Source organism: Zalophus californianus, chromosome 8 (genome assembly GCF_009762305.2).
Source record: "Zalophus californianus isolate mZalCal1 chromosome 8, mZalCal1.pri.v2, whole genome shotgun sequence".
NCBI lineage: Eukaryota > Metazoa > Chordata > Mammalia > Carnivora > Otariidae > Zalophus > Zalophus californianus.
In genome coordinates, this window is record NC_045602.1 from 50,201,332 (window position 1) to 50,226,323 (window position 24,992).

Genomic DNA, 24,992 nt, shown 5'->3' on the forward strand with positions numbered 1-24,992 from the left:
AAAATATTACCAAATCAAATACAACATAGTATAAAAATAATTATACACCATGACCAAGTGGGATTATCATTCAAAAATCAATTAATATGATCACATCAACAGGCTAAAAAAAGAAAAATGACCATTTTTTATTAGATGCAGAAAAATAATTTAACAAAATCCAACACCTATTCATGATAAAAAAAAAAACTATCAGTAAACTAGGAGTAGAAGGAAACTTCCTCAACATGATAAAGAGTATTGGCAGAAAACCTCCAGCTAACCTCATACTTCATGGTAAGAAACTAGAAGCTTTCCCACAAAGACCAGGAACAAGTTAACGATATCCCATCTCACCACTCCTTTCCAACATCAAAGTGGAATTTCTAGCTAATGTGATAAAACAACTAAAGGAAATAAAGGTACACAGATTGAGAAGGAAGAAAAAAAACTGTCTTTGTTTGTAGATGATATGATCATCTACGCAGAAAATCTAAAAGAATTAACAAACTCCTGGAACTAATAAGCGATTATAGCAAATGGCAGGATACAAGTTAATATACAAAAGTCAATTGCTTTCTTATATACCAGCAATGAATAAGTGGAGCTCGAAACAAAAAACACAATACCATTTATATTAGCACCCCAAAAAATGAAATGGTTATATTAAACCTAACAAAATATCTATAAGCTCTCTATGAAGAAAACTGTAAAATCCTGATAAAAGAAGTCAAAGAGGGGCTCCTGGGTGGCTCAGTCGTTAACCATCTGCCTTCGGCTCAGGTCATGATCCCAGGACCCTGGGATTGAGCCCCACATTGGGCTCCCTGCTCAGTGGGAAGCCTGCTTCTCCCTCTCCCACTCCCCCTGCTTGTGTTCCCTCTCTTGCTGTGTCTCTGTCAAATAAATAAGTAAAATCTTAAAAAAAAAAAAGTCAAAGAATCAAATAAATGGAGATATTCCATGTTTATGGATAGAAAGAATCAGTGTTCTCAAGACCTCCCAACTTGACACTGTTCCTCTTAACCTGACCTATAGATTCACTGCAATCTTAATCATAATCCCAGCAAGTTTTTTTGTGTATACTGACATACTGTTTCCAAAGTTTATATGGGAAAGTTAAAGACTCAGAATACCCAACACAATACTGAAGAAGAACAAGTTGGGAGGACTGACACTAAAAGATTTACAATTAAGCTACCGTAATTAAGACAGTGTGGTACTGGTCAAAGAATAAACAAACAGATCGAAGAACAGAACAAACCCAAGAAATAGATCCATGTAAATACAGTCAACTGATCTGTCCCTTTGACAAAGGGACAAAGGCATGGAGCAAAGACAGTCTTTCCTACAAATGGTGTTGGAACTGACCATCCACATGCAAAAAAATGAATCTAGACACCAATTTAAAACTCCTCACAAAAATTAACTCAAAATGGATCATAGACCTAAATGTAAAATGCAAAGCCTAGAATATAACAAAGGAGAAAACCTCAATGACCTTGGATACAATGATTACTTTTTAGATATAACCTCAAAGGTACAATCCTTGAAAGAGTAAGTGATAAGTTAAACTCATTATAATTAAAACTTCTGTACTGTGACAGACAATGTCCAGAATGAAAAGACAAGTCACAGATTGGAAGAAAATATTTGCAAAAGAGACACCTGATAAAGGACTATTATCTAAGATATACAAAGAACTCTAAAGAATCAATAAAAATCAACCCAATTTAGAAATGGGCCAAAGACATTAATAGACATTTCACCAAAGAAGACATACAGCTGGAAAATAAGCATATGAAAGGATATTCCACATCATATGTCATCAGGGAAATGCAAATTAAAATGAAACTCCTAGGCACCTGGGTGATTCAGTCAGTTGAGCATCCTACTCTTGGTTTCGGCTCAGGTGTGATCTCAGGGTCATGATCTCAGGGTCATGAGATCAAGCCCCATGTCAGGTTCCACGCTCAGCACGAGTCTCTTTGTTCTTCTCCCCTCCGCTCTGCCCCTCCCCCTGCTTATGCACTCTCTCTCTCTCAAATAAATAAGTAAATAAAATCTATAAATTAAAAAAATTTAAAAAGTAAAACAAAACAACAAGACTCACTCCACACCTATGACAATGGCCAAAATCCAGAACACTAACAATACCAAATGCTGAAAAGGACGTGGAGAAATAGGAACTCTGAATCACTGTTGGTAGAAATAAAAAATGGTACAGACACTGTTTTTTTTTGTTGTTGTTGTTGTTTTGTTTTTTTTAAAGATTTTATTTGTTTATTTGACAGAGAGAGACACAGCGAGAGAGGGAACCGAAGCAGCAGGAGTAGGAAAGGGAGAAGCAGGCTTCCTGCTGAGTAGGGAGCCCGATGTGGGGCTTGATCCCAGGACCCTGGGATCATGACCTGAGCCGAAGGCAGACGCCTAACGACTGAGCCACCCAGGCGCCCCATTACCGTACCCATTCATGAAAGCAGACCAAATGCCCTATCCACAAGAGAATGGACAAACTATCATATATTCTCACACTAGAATACTTACAGTACTAAAAATGAATAAACTAAAACTATATACATCTACACAGAAGAATCTCAAAAACCCAACTCTGTGTGAAAAATGTAATTCTCAAAATATATACCATGTTGATTCCATCTATTAAAGAATTCAAAACTATACTGAACAGCAAGAGAAAATCAATACATGTCAGGATAGGAAGTCAAATGACAAAGCAAATCTATTCTTATTTTCCTAAGGAGATAATTTTTTTTCAATAGATGAGTTTGGAATTAATCAAAACCTACTGAATCTAATCCTTAAATACTAACTTTGAAGAAATAAGACTCTTAACACTTTATCTGAAGACTATCAATGACTCAGCTCGTGTCATCGATGCCCAACTAAAGAGATACAAACTCTACTGCCCTTTCTTTCACATTTTCTCTCTTCATTTCTAGGTTTCTTTTATACCTTGGACAAGTCAGTTGTTCTCTCATGACCAAACAACTTTGCTTTGATCTCTTCTACTTTTCTCCTGTCATCTTCATTTAATTCTGAAATGGAGTAGCCACATTCATGAGCCAGATTAAATTTCAGATTCCAGGCTGAAAAGAAAACATAAAAACACGTGAGATAATGCAATGCAAAAATGGTAATTTTCAGTGATTATAAGAGCACAGAAAACCATCAATATATCCAGCTAAATGCTACCACAATACTTAGCAAAAAATATGTGTTCTCAATTATATGATAAACTATTATAAGTTCTTAAGAGCAATCATTTCACTGAAAAGTGTGATTTTTAAAAACTACATTCTACAGGTATTTCTCCAAAACGGCCACTTTAACTATGATTTTCAATTTTTTTTAAAGATTTTTATTTATTTATTTGACAGAGAGAGCACAAGTAGGAAGAGCAGCAGGCAGAGGGAGAGGGAGAAGCAGGCTCCCCGCTGAGCAGGGAGCCTGATGTGGGGCTCGATCCCATGACCCTGGGATCATGACCCGAGCCAAAGGCAGCAGCTTAACCGACTGAGCCACCCACGTGCCCCAATTTTCAATTATTTTTATCTTAATCTTCCTTCCAATCAGGATGGTCCCTTTGCCTCCCCTATTAGTTCCTGCTACAGTTACTGTCGCTTCCAGGAGAGCTGATATTTAATAATAATCAATAAAACTTGGAGTTTTCTGGAATCAGAATATGCATAAGTGATAAAAGGTAAGTTTTCTCAAGGGAAAACTTATAAACAAATCAGGGAGGCCTGAATTGTTTATAAGTTGCTAACATATTCCCCATTTTGTCTTAATTTTTTTTTCTTTTTTAATGGCATTCTACTATTAGAGATTAATGGGATTAGTAAACATCCTCTTTCAAAGCTCTAACCCAAGTTTTAGTGTGAAATACTTTTTTCTAATGTCTAAAATATGCTCTAAGAATTTTATTAGAAAATGGGAAATGTATATATAGTTTTATGATACAGTGTGATTTAGAGCAGAGCAAATTGTTTTCATTTTTTTTTTTCTCCCTCCAAAATAGAATACTATCCTAGGAGGATTAAGGAAACAGGAGAACTTTAGGAATATGAAAACCCAAGCCATCTCCTTATTCTCCTTCAGGCTTTAGAACCTACCTAAGACCCTAAACTTAAACTAGCACTATTAATACTGTGACTTAGTTACGTTATTGGTTAAATGGACTTACTCTGGATTATGGTGGAAAATGTAATCATTCTAACAGCCCTACAAGACAATAAATTTAGACTCCAAACACTTAACTTTAAACAAATTATTAAAGTATAATGTTTATAAGCTTGACCGACCTTTATAACAAATTATCAGTTCCTACCTCGTGCTCGTACTCGACATTCCTCTTCCTCTGCATTTCTGAGAATTTGTTTAGCATGATTCAATGAGGATTCACATTTCAGAAGGTTTCTGACATGTGCAGCCAGTGAATCTACACTGCTACCACCAGCATCATCACTCTCCAACACAGCTTCTTCTTCTCTACTATCTGTCAAGCTTGTCTTGGGTGAAGCATATGGAATGAGGTTTAGAAGAACATCAGAAACTGACTCCAATGAATTACTGTCCCATGAGCAGGAACTGGCATCACTACTTGAATCACTTTTAATGATAGTCATCATAGGTATAACAATTTTATTCCCAGTGGTTCCACTATACCCTTCAGGTTCAGATCTCATTACAGATTTGTCTGCTCTATATTGCCGAAGGGTTTCGTCTACTGTCACTCTGGCTTTGCTTTCTGCTTCCTGTAGAGGACTTCTAACTGTAGTTGAACTAATAAACTCCCAATTCTCAATGCCTCTCTGGCATTTCAGATTTGTCTGTGTGCTAATATCCTTCTGTATGCACTTGTTGCTTGGGCTTTCCTCTGTAAATGGCTGTCTTTGAGGCAAATCACCATTAGATTCATCAGCTGTGAGGGGTTCTTTGAAGCAAACCATCTTCTTAGATTGTATAAATGAAATATCACTAACATCTCTGAAAGGGACCAGGGGAGCAGGAAAATTGCATCGTTTCAGTGCTATATTTTCTGCCTCCATTAAAAGAGTCCGAATCTCTCTAAGAGTTTTGGAACCACTGCTTGTATCTTGATTTTCCTCAGACCCAACATCTTCAAAACCTGAAGATTCTGGCTTACTTATTACAACTCTACCATCAGCCTGAGAACTTAAAGGTACACTGTTTGAGATAACACTGGAGTTAGAAGAATCCAAATTATCTATTAGCATTTGAACATGGTCTGAAACAAGTTTCTGCTTCTCATGTGAATAAGTACCAGGAGTAACTGTTGATAACCCAGTAATCTGATCAACTTGCCCAACACCCCTTGAGAACATCAGAGCATCTTGTGTTATACGTCTATCTGGAAAATTCTGTTGATAGAATATATTTGGTTTCTCTCTGTGTGAAAAGGAATTAGGAGGAACTGTTGGTAACAGACTTTTCTGGTCAGCTGGTACAGGAATTGTTGAAACCTTCAGTGCATCTTCAGCTAGATGTTTGTCTGGCAATTCCTGTGGGTAGAAAATATTCGATTTCTCTCTGTGGGAATAGGAACTAGAAAGAGGTATCGGTATCCCAGAGTTCACATCAGTTGGTTCAGAGACAGGTGAAATTTTCAAAATATCCTCACTATGATGTCTATCTGGCAGCTCCTGTTGAAAGGGCTTCACTCTCTGAGAATAGGAATTATGAAGAACTGTCAGTAACGGAGTCGTCTGGTTATCTGGTCCAATCACAGTTGAAATTTTGGGCTTTTCTCTTTGTGAGTAGGAACTAAGGGGAGTTGTTAGTAACTCAGTCTTCTGGTCATCTGGTAAAATCACAGGTGAAATCTTGAGTTTCTCTTTATGTGAGTAAGAGCTAGAAGATCCTGTTGGTATCTCAGTCTTCTGATCAGCAGGTCCAGGAAGAGCAAAAATTTTTAAAGCTTCTTCAGAACCATCTGGCAACTCCTGCTGGTAAAAAATACTGTCCTTCTCTCTGTATGAGTAGGAACTAGAGGGAATTATATGTATCCCAGTCTTCTGGTCACCTGGCCCAGAAACAGCTGAAACTTTGAGAGTTTCTTCAGTAATATCTGGCAACTCCCTCTGACAAGAAAAGATGGGGCTCTCTCTATGTGAATAGGAAGCAAAAGACCCAAATCGTATCCCAGTCTTCTGGTCAGCTGACCCAGGAGCCCCTAAAACTTTTAAAGCACCTTCATTAGGATCTGGCAACTCCTGCTGGTAAGAAATAATGGGCTTCTCTCTATGTGAGTAAGGAGTAGAGGTTACTACTGGTATTCCAGTCTTCTGGTCACCTAGTCCAGGAACCCTGAAAACACTTAAAGCTGCTTGAGTAAGATCTGGCAACTCTTGCTGATAAATGATGGGCTTCTCTCTATTTGAGTAAGAACCCGAGGTAATTGTTGGTTTTCTGGTCTTCTCATCACCTGGCCCAGAAACAGGTGAAATTTTCAGAGCTTCTACAGGCAGCTGATTGTCTGACAAGGGCTGTTGGTACAAAATACTGGGCTTCTCTCTATGAGAGTAAGAAACAGAAGGTACTGTTGGTATCCCAGGCTCCTGGTCAGCTGGTTCAGGAGAAGCTGAAACATTCAGAGCCTCTTCAGTGAGATGCCTATCCGATAAGGCCTGCTGACAGAAAATAATGGGCTTCCCTCCAAGTGAGTAAGAACTTGAAGGTATCCCAGTCTTCTGATCACCTGTTGCAGAAACAGCTGAAACTTTCAGAGTCTCTTCAGTTAGATGACTGTCTGATAACTCCTGTTGGTAAAAAATGTTAGACTTCTCTCTGTGTGAGTAGGAACTAGAAGGTTCTGATGGCAACCCAATCTTCTGGTCAATTGGTCCAGGAATAGCTGAAACTTTCAGAGCCTCCTGAGGCACCCGACTGTCTGTCAAGCCCTGTGAGTGGAAAATAATGGGCTTCTCTCTGTATGAGTAAGAACTGGAAGGTTCTGATGGCCATCCAGTCTTCTGGGCAGCTGGTCCAGGAACAGCTGCAACTTTCAGAGCCTCCTGAGATACCTGACTGTCTGTCAAGCCCTGAGGGTAGAAAATAAGGGGCTTCTCCCTATATGAGTAGGAACTGGAAGGTTCTGATGGCAATCCAGTCTTCTGGTCAGCTGGTCCAGGAATAGCTGAAACTTTCAGAGCCTCCTGAGGCACCCGACTGTCTGTCAAGCCCTGTGAGTAGAAAATAATGGGCTTCTCTCTATATGAGTGGGAACTGGAAGGTTCTGATGGCAACCCAGTCTTCTGTTCAGCTGGTCCAGGAACAGCTGAAACTTTCAGAGCCTCCTGAGGCACCTGGCCATCTGTCAAGCCCTGTGGGTAGAAAGTAAGGGGCTTCTCTCTATGTGAGTAGGAACTAGAAGGTTCTGATGGCAACCCAGTCTTCTGGTCAGCTGGTCCAGGAATCGCTGAAACTTTCAGAGCCTCCTGAGATACGTGACTGTCTGTCAAGCCCTGAGGGTAGAAAATAATGGGTTTCTCCCTATATGAGTAGGAACTGGAAGGTTCTGATGGCAACCTAGTCTTCTGGTCAGTTGGTCCAGGAATAGCTGAAACTTTCAGAGCCTCCTGAGGTACCTGGCTGTTTATCAAGCCCTCTGGGTAGAAAATAATGGGCTTCTCCCTATATGAGTAGGAACTAGAAGGTTCTGATGGCAACCCACTCTTCTGGTCAGTTGGTCCAGGAACAGCTGAAACTTTCAGAGCCTCCTGAGGTACCTGGCCATCTGTCAAACCCTCTGGGTAGAATATAATGGGCTTCTCTCTATGTGAGTAGGAACTAGAAGGTTCTGATGGCAACCCAGTCTTCTGGTCAGCTGATCCAGGAATAGCTGGAATTTTCAGAGCTTCTTCAAGTAAATGACTGCCTGGCAAGGCCTGAGGGGGAAAAATAATGGGCTTCTCTCTAGGTGAGTAGGAACTAGAAGGTTCTGGTGACAACTCAGCCTTCTGGTCAGTTGGTCCAGAAACAGTTGAACCTTTCAGAGCCTCCTGAGGTACCTGGCCGTCTGTCAAACACTCTGGGTTGAAAATAATGAGTTTCTCTCTATGTGAGTAGGAACTAGAAGGTTCTGATGGCAACCCAGTCTTCTGGTCAGCTGATTCAGGAACAGCTGAAACTTTCAGAGCCTCTCCAAGTAAATGACTGCCTGGCAAGGCCTGAGGGGGAAAAATAATGGGCTTCTCTCTAGATGAGTAGGAACTAGAAGGTTCTGGTGGCAACTCAGTCTTCTGGTCAGTTGGTCCAGAAACAGCTGGAACTTTCAGAGCCTCCTGAGGTACCTGGCTGTCTGTCAAACCCTCTGGGTAGAAAGTAATGGGCTTCTCTCTATGTGAGTAGGAACTAGAAGGATCTGATGGCAACCCAGTCTTCTGGTCAGCTGAAACTTTCAGAGCCTCTTCAAGTAAATGACTGCCTGGCAAGGCCTGAGGGGAAAAAATAATGGGCTTCTCTCTAGGTGAGTAGGAAGGAGAGGATACTGTTGATATTCCAGTCTTCCAGTCAGCTGATCCAGATGTGGCTGAAGCTTTCAGAGCCTCTTCAGTGAGATGAGTGTCTGTCAAGTCCTGAGGGGAGAAAATAATGGGTTTCTCTCTATGTGAGGAGGAAGTAGAGGGAACTACTGGTATTCCAATCTTCTGGTCAGCTGGTTCAGAAACAGCTGTAACTTTTAGAGCTTCTTCAGGTAGATGTCTCTCTGGCAAGCCCTGTGGGTAGGAAATAAAGGGCTTTTCTATATCTGGGTAAGAAGTAGAAGTTACTGTTGATATTTTGGTATTCTGGTCAGTAGGTTCAGGAACAGGTGAAACTTTCTGAGCCTGTTCAATTAGAGAACTGTCTGGCAACTCCTGTTGGTAGAAAATATTGTGCTTCTCTCTATGTGAGTAGAAATTAGAAGCTTCTGATAGTAACCCACTCTTTTTTTCAGCTGGTCCAGAAGCAACTGAAACTTTCAGAGTCTCTTCAGATAGATGACTATCTGGTGAGACCTGCTGATAGAAAATATTGGGCTTCTCTCTAAGAGAGTAGGGCCTAGAGGGCACTATTGGTATCCCAGTATCCTGGTCAGCTGGTCCAGGAACAGCTGGAACTTTCTGAGCCTGTTCAGTTAGATGACTATCTAGCAACTCCTCTTGGCAGAAAATACTGGACTTCTCTCTATGTGAGGAGGAAGTAGAGGTCACCGTTGGTATCCCAGTCTTCTGCTCAGTGGATTCAGGTGCAGAACATTTCCGAGCCTGTTCAGTTAGACAACTTTCTGGAAATGTTTGTTGATAGAAAATATGGGGCCTCTCTCTATGTGAGTAAGAAGTAGAGGATACTGCAGGTATCCTAGTCTTCTGATCAGCTGGTCCAGGAAGAGCTGCAACTTTCTGAGTCTGTTCAATTAAATGTCTATCTGGCAAGACCTGTTGGTAAAAGATACTGGGCTTTTCTCCAAGTGAGTAGGAATGTGAAGATAATGTAGGTATCCCAGTGTTCTGATCAGCTGGTTCAGGAACAAATGAAACTTTCAGAACCTGTTTAGTTAGATGACCATCTGACAAATGCTGCTGGGAGAAAATAATGTGCTTCTCTCTTTGTGAATAGGAAGTAGAAGGTACTATTGTTTTCTCAGTCCTCTGGTCAGTAGCTACAGGAACAGCTGAAATTTTCAGAGTCTCTTCAGTTAGATGACTGTCTGGCAAGGCCTGTGGGTAGAAGATACTATGCTTCTCTCCACATGAGTAGGAACTTGGAAGGACTGTAGATATGCTAGTCCTCTGGTCAGCAGAACCAGGAACAGCTGAAACTTTTAGAGCCTCTTCAGTTAGATGACTGCCTGGCAGGGTCTGTTGGTAGAAGATATTATGCTTCTCTCCACAGGAGCAGGAACTTGGAAGGACTGTAGGTATGCCGCTCTTCTGGACAGGAGGACCAGGAACAGCTGAAACTTTTAGAGCCTCTTCAGTTAGATGACTGTGTGGTAAGGCCTGAGGGTGGAAAATAACACGCGTCTCTCCACATGAGTAGGAACTTGGAAGGACTGTAGGTATGCTAGTCTTCTGGTCAGCAGAACCAGGAACAGCTGAAACTTTTAGAGCCTCTTCAGTTAGATGACTGTCTGGCAGGGTCTGTTGGCAGAAGATATTATGCTTCTCTCCACAGGAGCAGGAACTTGGAAGGACTGTAGGTATGCCACTCTTCTGGACAGTAGGACCAGGAACAGGTGAAACTTTTAGAGCCTCTTCAGTTAGATGACCATCTGGCAAGGCCTGTGGGTAGAAAATATTGGGCTTCCCTCTTTGTGAGTAGAAACTAGAGGGTACTGTTGATATCCCAGTCTTCTGGTCAGCTAGTTCACTAACAGGTGAAACTTTTAGAGTCTCTTCACTTATATCACTATCTACCGATGCCCATTGGTTGTGGGTATCAGTATGTTGACCAACAGTATTCTCTTGAGGAGACCTTGAAGCCAACTGAGGACATAAGAATAAATGAGATCCAGTATCTGAATCTCCAGGAGTAGCAGTGATGCCTGGTTTCAAGCTGGACTGAATAACTTCAGCTATGCCTCCTTTAGAAGTACCTCCTAGAAAAACAGATTTATTAATACTAATATTATTATATGTTTTTTAATTAAGAAATATTTCTTTTACGCATAAAAGAAATAAAGCAAGCTTTCCTTCCTTTGACCTTTACACTTCCAGTAAGGAATCCTAAGGAAATAGTTTGATAGTCATCAAAGGAGACAAATATTTACAAAGATATTAATTATAAAGCCATTTACAACAGCAAACTAATGCAGACATAATTTAAATATTCAACAATAATGTTTAAAAATAGCAGCATATCCATTTGATATATTATGTGGATCTTTATTAAAATTTGGATTTTTAAAGAATTTTTAACATGATGGGAAAATGCTATCCCGTCTGGGCTTTATTTTCAGACCTAGTTATACCTAATATGTTAGCCTGTTATTGTGTCTTGTATGCCATTAAAAGACATGCGACTCCTCAATCAGAGACAAAATACTTTATTCCACGGCATAGCAAAGGATCTTCAACTTATTTTCATGATTTCCCCTATCCCTCAAGTCCCACGAGGGCAATGCACTATGGCCCAAATGGATGCTATGCATGCAGTGAGTTTAAATGATTCTTCTAATAAATGCACCCTGAGGAACATATATATTTTTTAACTATATGAAACTATAAAGTGTCTGAAAATTACACTAAGGATTTCGAACTTAGTTCTAAATGGCATGGGGAGTTGTTGATAAATTTGATCAGAACTATACTGCAGAAATACAGATTCAAGATGAGTGGGACCAGAATGCAAAAGTGTAAGTAGTACTATCTAACAGAACTTTCTGCAACAGAAATTTCTGTATTTGTACTGTCTAATCCAGTACTTCTAATTCTAAATGGCAGTGGGAAGTAAATGACTGCAATAGAAATGACAAAATTTGACAAGATATGCATTCATTCATTTGTTCATTCAAAAAGAAAATAATGTGGGATGCCTGAGTGGCTCAGTCAGTTAAGTGTCTGCCTTCAGATCAGGTCATGATCCCAGGGTCCTGGGATTGAGCCCTGCATCGGGCTCCTTGCTCAGTGGGGAGCCTGTTTCTCCCTCTGCCTGCAGCTCTCTCTGCTTGTGCTCTCTCTCTCTCTCTCTCTGGCAAATAAATAAAATTAAATTTAAAAAAATTAATGTTTACTATGTGCTAGTAAAAGCTTTTCCTCTAAGATCAAGAACAAGATAAGGGTTCCCATTCTCACCACTTTTATTCAACATAGTATTGGGAATCCTAGCCAGAGCAATTAGGCAAGAAAAAAGGTGGGGGGTAGGCATCCAAATAGGCAAGGAAGAAGTAAAACTGTCTCTATTTATAGATGACATGGTATTACATATGGAGACTCCTAAAGACTCCACCAAAAAACTGTTAGAACTAATAAATTCAAGTAAAATTGCAGGATACAAAATTAACATATAAGAATCAGTTATGTTTTTATACACTAATAAAGAACTATTAGAGAAGTCAAGAACACAATCCCATTTACAATTACATAAAAAAAAAAAAACCACCTAAGAATAAATTTAACCAAGGGGGTGAAAGATCTGTACATTGCAAACTACAAGACATAGATGAAAGAAGTGGAAAAGACTCAAATAAATGGAAAGATAATCTACACATCTGAGAAGCTCAATGAACTCAATGTAGGATAAACACAGAGATCCACACAAATAGATCATAATCAAAATGTTGAAAGACTGAATATCCTGAAAGCAGCAGGAGAAAACAAATCACATACAAGGGAATGCTAATAAGATCAATAGTTGACTTCTCATCAGAAACAATAAAGGCCAGAAGACCATATGGGAAGACATATTCAGAGTGCTAAAACAAAAAGATTATCAACCAAGCATTCCAAACTCAACAAACCTATCTTTCAAAAGGATGAAATAAAAACATTCCAGGTAAATAAAAACTAAGAGAATCTATTGGTAGCAGAACCATCATACAAGAAATACTAAACAAATTCTATTCAGGTTGAAAGCAAGTGACACCAGACACTAATTTGAATTTACAAAACCAAACAAACAGTGCTAGTAAAGATAATTATGTAGGTAATTACAAAAAGAGAGAATATTTGCATATTTCTTTTCCTTTCTTCTATTAACTGATTATAAAAGCAATTTTACACAAAGCAATATGTATTAACTATATTAGTGGGGCTAGAACATATAGAAATGAAACATATTTGACAATAAACATCAAAAGGAGGCAAGTGGGAGCAAAGCTGGAGTGGAGTAAGGAAAAGACACTGGATGGTAACAAATCCACAGGAACAAATAAAGAGAATAAAAAATGGTAAACTAGAAGATTAAGATAATAAACTCCAAATACTTACTCTCCTTACTTCTCTCAGCTTCTTAAAAAATACAAAAATTATAAAAATAAGTATAATAATGTAACAACGTATTCTTGTGTGTTTGTCACACATACAGGTATAATATGCATAGCAATAATAGCACACACAAAAGAGAAGAGAGCTATATAGGAGCAATGTCTCTGTATCACACTACAATTAAGTTAGTATAAATCAGGTATATACTCTAAATAAGATAAATTTTGTAAGCCCTAGAGCAACCACTAGAATATAACTTTAAAAATTAACTAGAAAATAATTAAAGAAATTAAAATGTGACACTAGAAAATATTCATTAAGTCCAGTAAAAAGCAGTGAAGGAGGAACATAACAAAAAAACATGAAACATGGAAAACAAAAAGTAAACCCACGAAATATATATCCAATCGTAATCAATAATGACACTGAACATGAATTGATTAAACAGTCACATCAAAAGGTAAAGACTGTCAGTCTGGACTTAAAAAAAAACAACAACAAACCACAAGATCCAACTATAAGCTGTTTACAAGAGATACACTTTAGATTAAAAAAAACAAATAGGTTGAAAGTAAAAGGATGAAAAACATATGCCATACAAGCAGCAACCATAAGAACTGAAGTGACTATACTGATGCAAGAGAAAATAGACCTTAAAACAAAAAACATTACTAGAATTAAAAGGAGACCATTTATAACAACAAAAAGGTCAATTCATCAGGAATATATAACAATTATAAACATAAATGCATTTAATATCATAGTCTCAAAAGATATGAAGCAAATATGACAGAAAAATGATAAAACAGACAATTAAACAATAATAGTTGAATATTTCACCAGCTTACTTTCAAAAACAGAGAAAACTAGGCAGAAGATCAACAAGGATACAGAAGAGTTGAACACTATAAACCCACTAGAACTAAGAGACACGTATAGAACACACCACCTAACAATAGCAGAATGCACATTCTTCTCAAACATAAACCATACATTCTACAGAATAAACTATACACTAGGACATAAGAGCAAGCCTCAATAAAATTTAAATGAACTAAAATCATACAAAGTAGGTGTTCTCCAACAAAAATGGAATCAAATGAGATATTAATAACAAAAGAAAAGTAAAAAAATCTGTGGAAATTAAACAAGACATTCCCAAATAACCACAGGGTCAATGAAAATAAACTGCAATGGAAACTTAAAAATATTTTAGATGAATTAAAACAAAAACACAACAAACCAAAACTCTGAGCATGCCATTAAAGTAGTGCTTATAGGAAATTTATCAATTGAAACACCTATATCAAAAATAAAGTCTCGGGGTGCCTGGATGCTCAAGTCGGTTAAGCATATGCCTTCAGCTCAGGTCTCAGGGTCCTGGGATCAAGCCCCATATCAGGCTCCCTGCTCAGCAGGGATTCTGCTTCTCTCTCTCCCTTTGCCCCTCCCCACAGCTCGTGCTCACTCTCTCTCTCTCAAATAGATGAAAAATCCTAAAAAAAAAAAAAAGTCTCAAATTAATAACCTATTCTTTCATCTCAAGAAAGAGTAAAAAGCACAATCTAAAACTGAAGTGTGCAAGGAAGGAAAAAGTAAAGACTAAAATGGGAATAAAATAGAGATTTAAAAGTAGAGAAACAGAGATCAGAAAAAGTAGAGAAACCAAAGTTTATTTCTTTGAAAAGATGAACATAATTGACAAAATTTAGCTAGACTTACCAAAAAAAAGAGATAGAAAACTCAAATTATTGGGGCACCTGGGTGGGTCAGATGGTTAAGCAACTGCCTTCAGCTCAGGTTATGATCTTGGAGTCCCAGGATCGAGTCCCACAGGGGGCTCCCTGCTCAGCGGGGAGTGTGCTTCTCCCTCTGACCTTCCCCCCTCTCGTGCTCTCTCATTCTCTCTCTCTCTCTCTCAAGTAAATAAATAAATAAATAATCTTAAAAAAAAAAAAGAAAACTCAAATGATCAAAATCAGGAATGAAAGAAGAGGTATTACTACCAATCTTCCAAAATAAAAAGGATTATATGGGAATACCATGAACAACTATATGCCAACAAATTAGATAACCTAGCTGGCATGGACGAATTCTGCAATGGTTACAAATTATGAAAACTGATTCATGAAAAACATAAAATATAAATAGACTTATAGCAAGTAGAGACATGAAATTAGTAATTTAAAACTTCTACAAAGAGGCAGGCAGCTTTACAGTTGAGTTTCACCCAATAAAAACTGATACGAATCCTTTACAAACTCTTCCAAAAACTAGAAGATAATGCTTCTCATCTCAACTAGTGACATCAGCAAAACTAGAAGAGATAATGCTTCTCACCTCAACTTGTAACATTAGCATTATCCTTGTACCAAAACCCAATAATAACAAAAATCACAACAAATCTACACACCAATACCTACTATTAATATAAACACAAAAGTCCTCAAAAAATTACTGACAAAACAAATCCAACAACATACAAAAAGGATTGTATGCCATAACCAAATGGCATATATAACTAAGACTGCAAGGTTTGTTATATGAAAATTAATAATGCACTATATTATTAGAATATAAGACAAAAACCATATATCATAAAAGAGGCAGAAAAAACATTTGACAAAATCTAACACCCTTATATGATAACATGTATAAATATGCTCTAAAAACTACAGATAAAGGGGAACTTCCTCAACCTGATAAAGATCGTCTACAAAAATCCCACAGCTAACATCATACTTAATGATAAAAGACTTCATATCTTTCTACAAAGACCAGGACAAGACAAGGATATCTGTTCGTTCTTGCCACTTTTATGCAACATTGCACTGCAGGTTCCAGTCAGGGCAGTTAGGGAACTGAAATATATAAAAGGCATCCATATTGGAAAGAAAGAAGACTATATTTGAAGATGACATGGTCTTGCATATAAAAGTTATAAGAAATCCACACAAAAAATGTTAGAGATAATAAACAAGTAGTTCAAGAAGATTGCAGCTATAAAATTAACATACAAAATTCAACTGTATTTCCATACACTAGCAATGAATATTCCAAAAGTGAAATTAAGAAAACAATTTTTTTCAACAAAAAAATTAAAATACTTAGAATTAATTTAACAAAGGAGAGCAAGACTTATACACTGAAAACAACATTGTTGAAAGAAATAAAGAAAACCTAAATAATGGAAAGATGTCCCATATTTATAGATCAAAGTATTTAATAAAGAATGACATTTCTCAAAGGAAAAACAACCCATGTTCACAGATCTAAATATTTAATATTTTCTGATTCCCCTCCACTGCTTTCCATCCACCACAACCATCCACTCAACAAATCCCTCAACCAAGAATCAACCTATAACTCATTTTCTGCATTTAGTAGAGAAAAAACCAGAGATTCTATTAAGGCTGACAACATTACAAAATCATCTCCAACCTCAGCTGGCTTCTCAGAACTACCTGCCAATTCTTTTGCTTGTTCTTGGTCAGCTGCAACTCCTATTCACTTTAACATAAATTCTGAGCCTGCACCAAGGTACCCTCCTTTACCACTACCTCCCTTAGCAGATAATCTTGCTTTCTACCTCAGAACTGATCTCTCAGTCTCCTCTCTACAAACTTATTTGGATCTACTCTTCTCCTCTTGTGCTCCATTAATTTCTTTTTTCCCTTCAAATCACAGAATGGAATACAGAAATAATACTGACTCTAATATCAGACTCTCCACATAATTCAGTTCTAAACACTGCCACAGAGAAGGCAATGAAAAAATCAAATGATTCACCTAATAAAAGATCTGGGGATTTATAAATACACCTAATCCAAAATTAACATTATTGCAAGAGTTCAAAAATAAAAAATTAGTTAGCCATAGCAAGGTATTTTTAACAAGCTAGTCATAAGAACACCTAATATCTCCTTTTCTACATACCTGCTATATGTTTCAGAGTCTTCTGCACAGTGTCAGGAGATACCCTCAACATCCTGAGATCTGAAGAGTGATACTCCAACTCTATGGTTGGCTCATGAGGAATAAATGGAGGCAATACGGATGAAAAAGTCTGATTAATGTCCATATTAGAACAACCTACCTATAAAAAGAGATAAAAAATTAAGAAAATAGGATTAATTTTAGGCTTCACCTGAAAAAAAAAAAAACAAACCTAATTTTTATGAAAATGAGTACTACGCAGTTATACCAGTTCCTTAAGCTCATATTCTCAACCCTCCTAAATTCATATACAAGTTATTTCTTGTTTGGTCAATTCCAAGAAGGCTCTACAAATTATTCTGAGGGTCTGGAAGTCTGCCTATATAGAATATTACAGATAGGAAGCCTAGAAGTTTGTTCCACATAATAGTATGATCACTGAAAAATCTGACTTTGGTATTACTCTTGACAAGCTCCAAGCTCAAGGATTTTTTTTTTTAAAGGAGAGGTTATGTTATAAAAAGGAAAGAGGAAAAAAGGAAAGAGAACAGGAATATTTTCAAGAAATCCACAAATGTTTAGGAAAAAAATTAAAGCATCAAAGAACTGGATCTATGATCAATTACCAAAAAATATAAGTCCTCAAATTTCTTTAAACAAATGTAGTGGGAAATACAAACTGATAGTGAAGTAAAGGTTAAATGCTAAAAAAGAAGTTCTCAAAGTTTCATCAGATCCCAGCAAGTCCTACTAGAAAAGAAATTAGAAACCAATATTGGTGATGTCTGTACACAAACATATATAACTTTTCACCAAATTCTCATATAAAAACAATATACCACTTCTAGGTTTATTTTCCTAAAAATATTATTCCCTCTGTTGGATGCCCTCTCAGGAGAGTCTAAAAATGTACATAAGGATGAATTTTGTTCGATCCTCTTTTATCAAGGTTTTTTCATTGTGTAGTAATGAACAATCTTAGAAAGCTGGCAGGTTGTAAGAATAAATATTCTACTTCTACTGCTCTGGTCTAGGTTTCTCTACACCAGTGGTTCTCAGTTGTGGGAGATTTTGCCCCCACCCATCTCTCCCTGACCAAGAAACATCTGGCAATGTCTGGAGACATTTTTCACTGTCATAACTTTGGGCATGGGAAGGGTGTGTGTGTGTGTGTGTGTGGCTATTGGCATCTAGGGAGTGGAAGCCAGGGATGTTGCTCAGCATCCTAGAATGCACAGAAAAGCCCCCACAACAAAGAATTATCATACCCAAAAAGACAGTAGTACAGAGAAAACCTGCTCTAAACAAAGCACAAAGTTCTAAGTTTTCAATTATCCCACTCCTAAAGGAGACTTTTTTGAAGTACAGCTCATTAACATGTATCACATATATGATAGAGACTTTGTGTGTGTGTCCCCAAGCACATATGTGTATTTAATAGTTTTTCTCTAGAGCTTTCAAATGCAGGAAGAAAAAAAATTTCTATTCCAATCTCGGCTTCAGTACAATTTCATAAATATTACTCAGTCATAAAAAGGAATGAAATCTGGCCATTTGCAACACCACGGACAGATCCAGAAGGTATAATGCCATGTGAAATAAGACAGAGAAAGACAAATACCATGTGATTTCACTTATGTGGAATTTAAGAAACAAAACAAATGAACAAAGAGAAAAAGAGACAAATAAAAAAAAAACCAAACTCTTAACTATAAAGAACAAACTGATGGTTACAGGGGGAGGGGAGGAGACAGGTGAAACAGGTGAAGAGGAGTATTCCGTAAGAGTACACTTATCACGATGAGCACTGAATAATGTACAGAATCGTTAATGTACACAATATTTTACACCTGAAACAAATATAACACTATGTTAACGATACTGGCATTAACATTTACTAAATAAATAAAATTTCATTATTATCAAAGCTTCAAAACATACAGATATTAGAGTAGGTAATGCAAAAGAATATGTAGGGTGCCTGGGTGGCTCAGTCTGTTAAGTGTCTGCCTTCAGTCCTGATCTCAGGTCACAATCTCAGGGTCCTGGGACTGAACCCTGCATTGGTCTCCCTGGTCAGCAGGGAGCCTGCTTCTTCCTCTCCCTCTTCCCCTCCCTCCTGCTTATGCTCTCTCTCTCTTGTTCTCTCTCTCAAATAAATAAAATCTTAAGGAAAAAAAAAGATGTAGAATAAAAAAGATGAGAAGAATTTATTTAAGAGATCAGCAGATCTTCACTACTAATTGAAAATGGAAGAAATCAAGAAAAAAAAAAAGAGTGGTTTATCTCCCAGTCTTTAATCAATAATAAAGAAAGAATCAAAGATGATGAAGAAACCAAGACATGTTAACTTCTCTGGAAGAACTAAGGAAATCTACAAGTCAATCTGATTTCATAAAAACGTCTGAGTTCTTTTGATATAGGCAAGTTGCATTTGAGGTGATGGGAATGTTCACAAGAAAATTTCATGCAAGACAGCATTCAGGTCTACCTCAGTAGAAATATTAGGATCTAAAAACGGAGGTAATAACCATCACACAGAGAAAAGCATTTAAACCTTGAGAGGAAATTAGATACTTGGTGGAAGAGGTAGAACCAAGAAAACAAAAAGAACTCTAAAAAAGTAAACTTCAAATAATATTTAGTTACATGGCCAAGATAAGGAATACTAAAACAGTATTTTATCACAGAAGCTAAAAGTATATAATAGGCTGCTACCAGGAACAAGGAGAAAAAAAGACAGGAGGAATAATGATAGACAGGAGAAAACCCCTTGTGAGGGTCTAGTAATCTGGTTTCAGTGAAATGAAGGGAACTAACAGCCAGGCAGTGCTACATATCTGACCCCATTCAATATAACAATGCATGAGGCTGATTGTTACTATTCCTATTTCTTTATGTAGATGAGCAGAATGATCCTCCAAAGTCATCTGCCCAAGGCATGAGGCTAACAAATAACTGAACAAGGTTTTGACTCCAAATTTCCACTCTTTTCACAGCCCCAAGCTAAGTCATATACAAGTGGATGCCTAAACACTCATTTAAAGAAATGATGGTTAGGTATCAAAGTTAGGCAAACAAGTATGAATGATTCTTCTTATAGAGACACAGATGAGAATAAGAAAGGAACCAAGGAGCAGGCAAGCCCTCTGAGAGCAAGCTGAGCCATGCAGGAAGATTACTACCATATCTGGCTCCTTATTTCCGTAATATTGGCATTATAACTCCCAGACCATAGAATGGAGCTAAGAGCGAAAGAGAATACAGGGAACATCCTCCCTAAACTAAAAAAATATACTTAAGGCTACAGCTGGGGGCAAATAAAATCTGGAATAGTGGTCAGAATTAATCTTAGCATATCACTATTAACTGATTATATATCTAGACTTCTTTTAAAATTGTGGGTTTTTTTTAAAGATTTTATTTATTTATTTGAGAAAGAGAGAGCGTGAAAGACAGATCACAACCAGTAGGGAGGGGTAGAGGGAAAAGCAAACTCCCCACTGAGCAGGCAGTCCAATGGGGGACTCAATCCCAGGACCCTGGGATCATGGCCTGAGCCAAAGGCAGACACTTAACTGACTGAGCCACCCAGGTGCCCATATCTACATTTCTTTAAATATATATTTATAAAAAGTGTATAAAAAGTTGATGTAAGTTACATTAAGCAGTACTATAAAAAAAATTAGAAACTCTAAGTTTAAAATTGATCATATTTGTTTCTCATTCTTATTGAAATTCACTTTGACCAATCCCCTTCAAAACCTTCACTCTTATCAAAATAATGCAAAATCTTGGTTTTGGTTTCACTGAAGAATAGTTAAATGGGAAGGCAGTGTATGGTATAGTGGTTAAATACACAGATAAGGTTAGTTTCAGGGCGCCTGGGTGGCTCAGTCAGTTAAGCGTCTGCCTTTGGCTTAGGTCATGATCCCAGGGTCGTAGGATCAAGCCCCATGTCAAGTTCCCAGCTCAGTAAAGACCTTGTTTCTCCCTCTCCCCACTGCTCGTGCTCTCTCTCACAAATAAATTTAAAAAATCTTGGAAAGGGGCACCTGGGTGGCTCAGTTGTTAAGCATCTGCCTTCGGCTCAGATCATGATCACAGGGTCCTGGGATCGAGCCCCACATCGGGCTCCCTGTTCGGTGGGAAGCCTGCTTCTCCCTCTCCCACTCCCCCTGCTTGTGTTCCCTCTCTCGCTGTGTCTCTCTCTGTCAAATAAATAAATAAAATCTTGGAAAAAAAAGATAAGGTTAGTTTCAAATACCAGCTCCCCTACTTGCTCAATAATAATGAGCAAGTTCCTTAACCCTCTAAATATCAATTATAAAATGAGGATGATAATAACCCCCAATAATCTTACCTGGTAGGACTGACCAAAGGACTAAATGAATTGATGTATATAAATAAATCTCTTGGCGTAGTATTTGAGCACACAGTGTTAGCTATCATTTTCATCCCCATTAAGAGACTGAAAATTAGAATTAAATAATGTCTACTTTATTTTATTTTATTTATTTGACAGAGAAGGAGTGAGAGAGCACAAGCAGGGGGAGCGGGAAAGGGAGAAGCAGGCTCCCAGATGAGCAAGAAGCCCGATGTGGGGCTCGATCCCAGAACACTGGGATCATGACCTGAGCTAAAGGCAGATGCTTAACCGACTAAGCCACCCAAGTGCCCAAACAATGTCTACTTTAGAATGTTGAAGAAAATAAAATTAACCTCATAGTTCTCTGTATTTCAATTTTTAATATATTCAGTAATTATAAATGAAAGGAAAAGTTTACCTCAATATCTTTGTTCATTTTCTCTAATCAAAAGGTCTAAAAATGATTGCAACCCAAACTAGCAGCTTTCCAATGACATACTAATCTTATACGTGGAAAAACAGGAAAAGGAAAGTAACATTAAGTACACAACATCTTTGTATAGCTATATTTAATGACTAATAAGATATAAGGATATATTAGAAAGAAGCTGACAGTATCAGACAAAAGAATGGGCAATGGGACCAAAGGAACGTTAAAACCAAGAGACGCAAGGATCCAGGCAAATGAAGTCTTGTATAAAAGAAAGGTTGACACAAAACTTTTCCAAGACACCGTAAAACTCACTAACTCTTACGGTCTATGAAACACAAACATTTCTTTTATGCCAACCTCTAACAAATTAATGGAGCATATTCTTGGATATCAAATGAAAACCAGATTGTAAGTCACATTTTGGTATTAGAGGATATAAAAGGGCCCTTTACTTTCACCCTCATTTTTCAATTAAAGTATTCTTTCCCTACCCCACAATAAATGTCAAATAGAATAACTTACAGGCTCTTCAAAATCACTCTCTTCCTTAGATGGCAGTTCTAAGGCAGACTGCCTGTGCAGGGAGCTGTCACAAACCTCTAGATCATCAAGCACATTTTTAAAACCTGCTAGCTCAATGCACTCAGCAGCCAAGTCACCTTGTTCATGTACCTGTTCATAAAATTTAAAAAAAAAAGAAAGTAAAATAAAAACAAGTAACAATACCATTTCCTGAAATAGTACTGGAAAACACCATGTTTCCCCCAACTATCATTTTATTGTGTCTCACCTCTCTTTGTAGATCAGCAACTCTTGTACTGCACACAATAGCATTTTCATCTAGGTTCCAGCATTCAGTATCATCATCCAGAGTAGAGGTGTCAGATTCAGCCTTCCCCTGCAGGCCCTCTACAAAATAGGAGTCATTTTGCATAATTGTATGTACAGTAAAACAGGATTTGGCTCCCATAGGCCGAGGAATTTTACCTTGGCCTACATCAGCTTTCAGCAATGACTCTTGGCCAACTGCAATTAATGATGCATTACTGGTCATTGGTAAAGCACCTTGTGACTTAGCATCACATGTCCCCAAGTTTGCTGAAAAGCTGCTTCCTACAGTTGCAGATGGACCTCCAATGATGTTACTAGAGTTTACATTCTTAACCAAAATATAGTTTGAGGAATCTGCAACTTCTTCAAATCTTCTTAAATCTTGTAAAACCAAAGAATCTGAAGTCGATACTTTCATTGGATAAAAAATGTTTGAAGATCCTACCTTTTCTGCAAGGTCAAGATCAGGAACAGACTTTATCTTCCCAATAGGAAGAAATGGTTCATTGTCTAGATCACACTGAAATAAAGCTGACTGTGCTTTGCCAAGACCAACAGCCTGGCTGTGAGATTTTTCACTTAAAGAAGCAGATGACTTAAGCTCTGGAATAAGAGAAAGTGGCTTAATGAACATTTCCTGAGGAGTACTGGGGAGTGATTTTAAATCAAGATGCCAATACAGGGAGCTATCATCATTATCTTTTTTATGCAACAATGGTTTTGAAGCCGCTAATTCAAACATCCTAGGAGTAGATTGATAACGTGGATGACTAAACTCATCAAAGAAAGAGTTTTCATCATTATAATTTAATAGGGAAAGATGTGAATTTTTTGGTTCACTTTCTTGGTTGTCATTTATTAAAGACTTACTGCTGTCAGTTTGGATTTCATTTACTGTACTCTCTTTCTTGGAAGGCTCAATAGAGGCAATAACTACCTCAAAGGCTACATTTTCAGAAGCATCAATACTTTTTCCACCCAAAGCAGAAGTTACCCTTTGGTTTCTTTCCTCTTGTAAATACAGTTGTTCTGATGTCTCATCCAAGTTGGGCTTAATAGTCTGAAGAGGACCACCAGAAACCTCCATCTTAGAGGTACCATGTTGCCTAGAGTGTATATGTATTTCTGAAACTTTTACAGAATTATCAGGAACTACAACATTCTCAATAAACTGTATATCTGAAGATCTGGGATGCATCTCTGAAAATACTAAAGTACTTCTATTCTCCTTTAGTTCAAAACCTTGAGATAATTCTTTCCCCAGACCTTCTTCATTTCTTTCATACCCCTCCAAAGAATCCATCATTCCTTTCACCTCATTCTCAGCTGGAGCCCTTAAATAAACACTCTCAAAATAATGACTGTGAGCTGTCAAGGGAATGCCCTTTCCTCTTCTTTCCAACAGACAATGCAAGAAAGAATGTGGCATTTTGTTATTAAAATGAGGAGCAACTTCATGTGGAAAAGAAACACAGTCCTTACTGATCACATATGTTTCTGGATGGTGTGAAGGTTCCTGTTTGCTCCACGGCGTACATGAAAAAGGGGCACGAAAATTGTCTCTTCCCTTAGGAATTTTATTTTTATCAATTGTGTCAGATGAATCTGAATAAGAATCATGATCCCTACTGGTTAAATAATTTTCTGACTGCTGTAAAGCTTTCTGTTTCCAATACTGCATATGCGAACAAGAAGCGTCAAAACTGTCATTTCCTTCAGGAGTCATGTAGTCATCACTCGTGTAAGATGAGGTTGAAACAGAAACTTGACCTTTCTCAGCTAAACTGGTTTCTGGCTCCTGAACTTCTTGTGTCTTCCATGCCATATAGGAACAAAGAGCATCATAACTATGGAAGTCTTTGGGACTTTTCAGTTCATTAACTGTATCAGACGAAATAGTATCTTCTTTAGTCCCTTGTTCAAAAGGTAAAAAAGAGCGCTGACAGTCAACAGCTGTACTAGCTATAAGCGAGTGCTGAGATACACTAATGCAACTGTTAACTAAATCTGAAGCTACTTCTGAGGCTGCCTGGAATAAAGCTTCACTAACTTCCGACGGTCGAGAAAACCATTCAGCATCTTCAGACTTACCAGGAATTCCCCTGTAAGTATACAGTTAAAAACAAATAAATAACACATTAAAAACATTTTTTTAAAATACTAACATGAAAAATACAAAACTGTTATGTCACTGAAATTAAGATTTGAAAAGTGTGTTGAAAAAACAAAGTTCTAATTTCAAATTCCCTTAAAGCAGTTAGTGACTGAACAAGGCAAATTTTTTGTAAACAGAATATGAACTCCCATCCTATGACCCTGATATTTTCTCAGCCTTCTCCTAAAACAATATTATCAAAAATAGGAATATTTTCATACTACCAAAAAAAGATTAAATTAAAAATTCAAACTTTACTATTTAAAATGTTTATCACCTACCATAATTTAATACTCACTTAACTTTCATTAATTCTTTCACTAGCCATTTACTGTGCTC

General features: G+C 37.5%; 1 protein-coding gene across 4 annotated transcripts in view; it reads right to left on the bottom strand.

The window, feature by feature from the left end:
• The window catches only part of ALMS1 (ALMS1 centrosome and basal body associated protein), a 204,113-nt gene that overhangs the window by 131,822 nt on the left and 47,299 nt on the right, over positions 1-24,992 (bottom strand). For 2 of the 4 annotated variants that reach the window (XM_027620974.2, XM_027620975.1), the window contains exons 5-9: positions 22,458-24,600; positions 22,190-22,339; positions 16,866-17,025; positions 4,328-10,603; positions 2,953-3,086 (exon numbers count right to left, since the gene is read on the bottom strand). In XM_027620974.2, the coding sequence (XP_027476775.1) occupies positions 2,953-3,086; positions 4,328-10,603; positions 16,866-17,025; positions 22,190-22,339; positions 22,458-24,600 (8,863 nt within the window). The remainder of the gene's footprint in view (positions 1-2,952; positions 3,087-4,327; positions 10,604-16,865; positions 17,026-22,189; positions 22,340-22,457; positions 24,601-24,992) is intronic. The other 2 variants (XM_027620976.2, XM_027620978.2) reach the window with 2 other exon arrangements.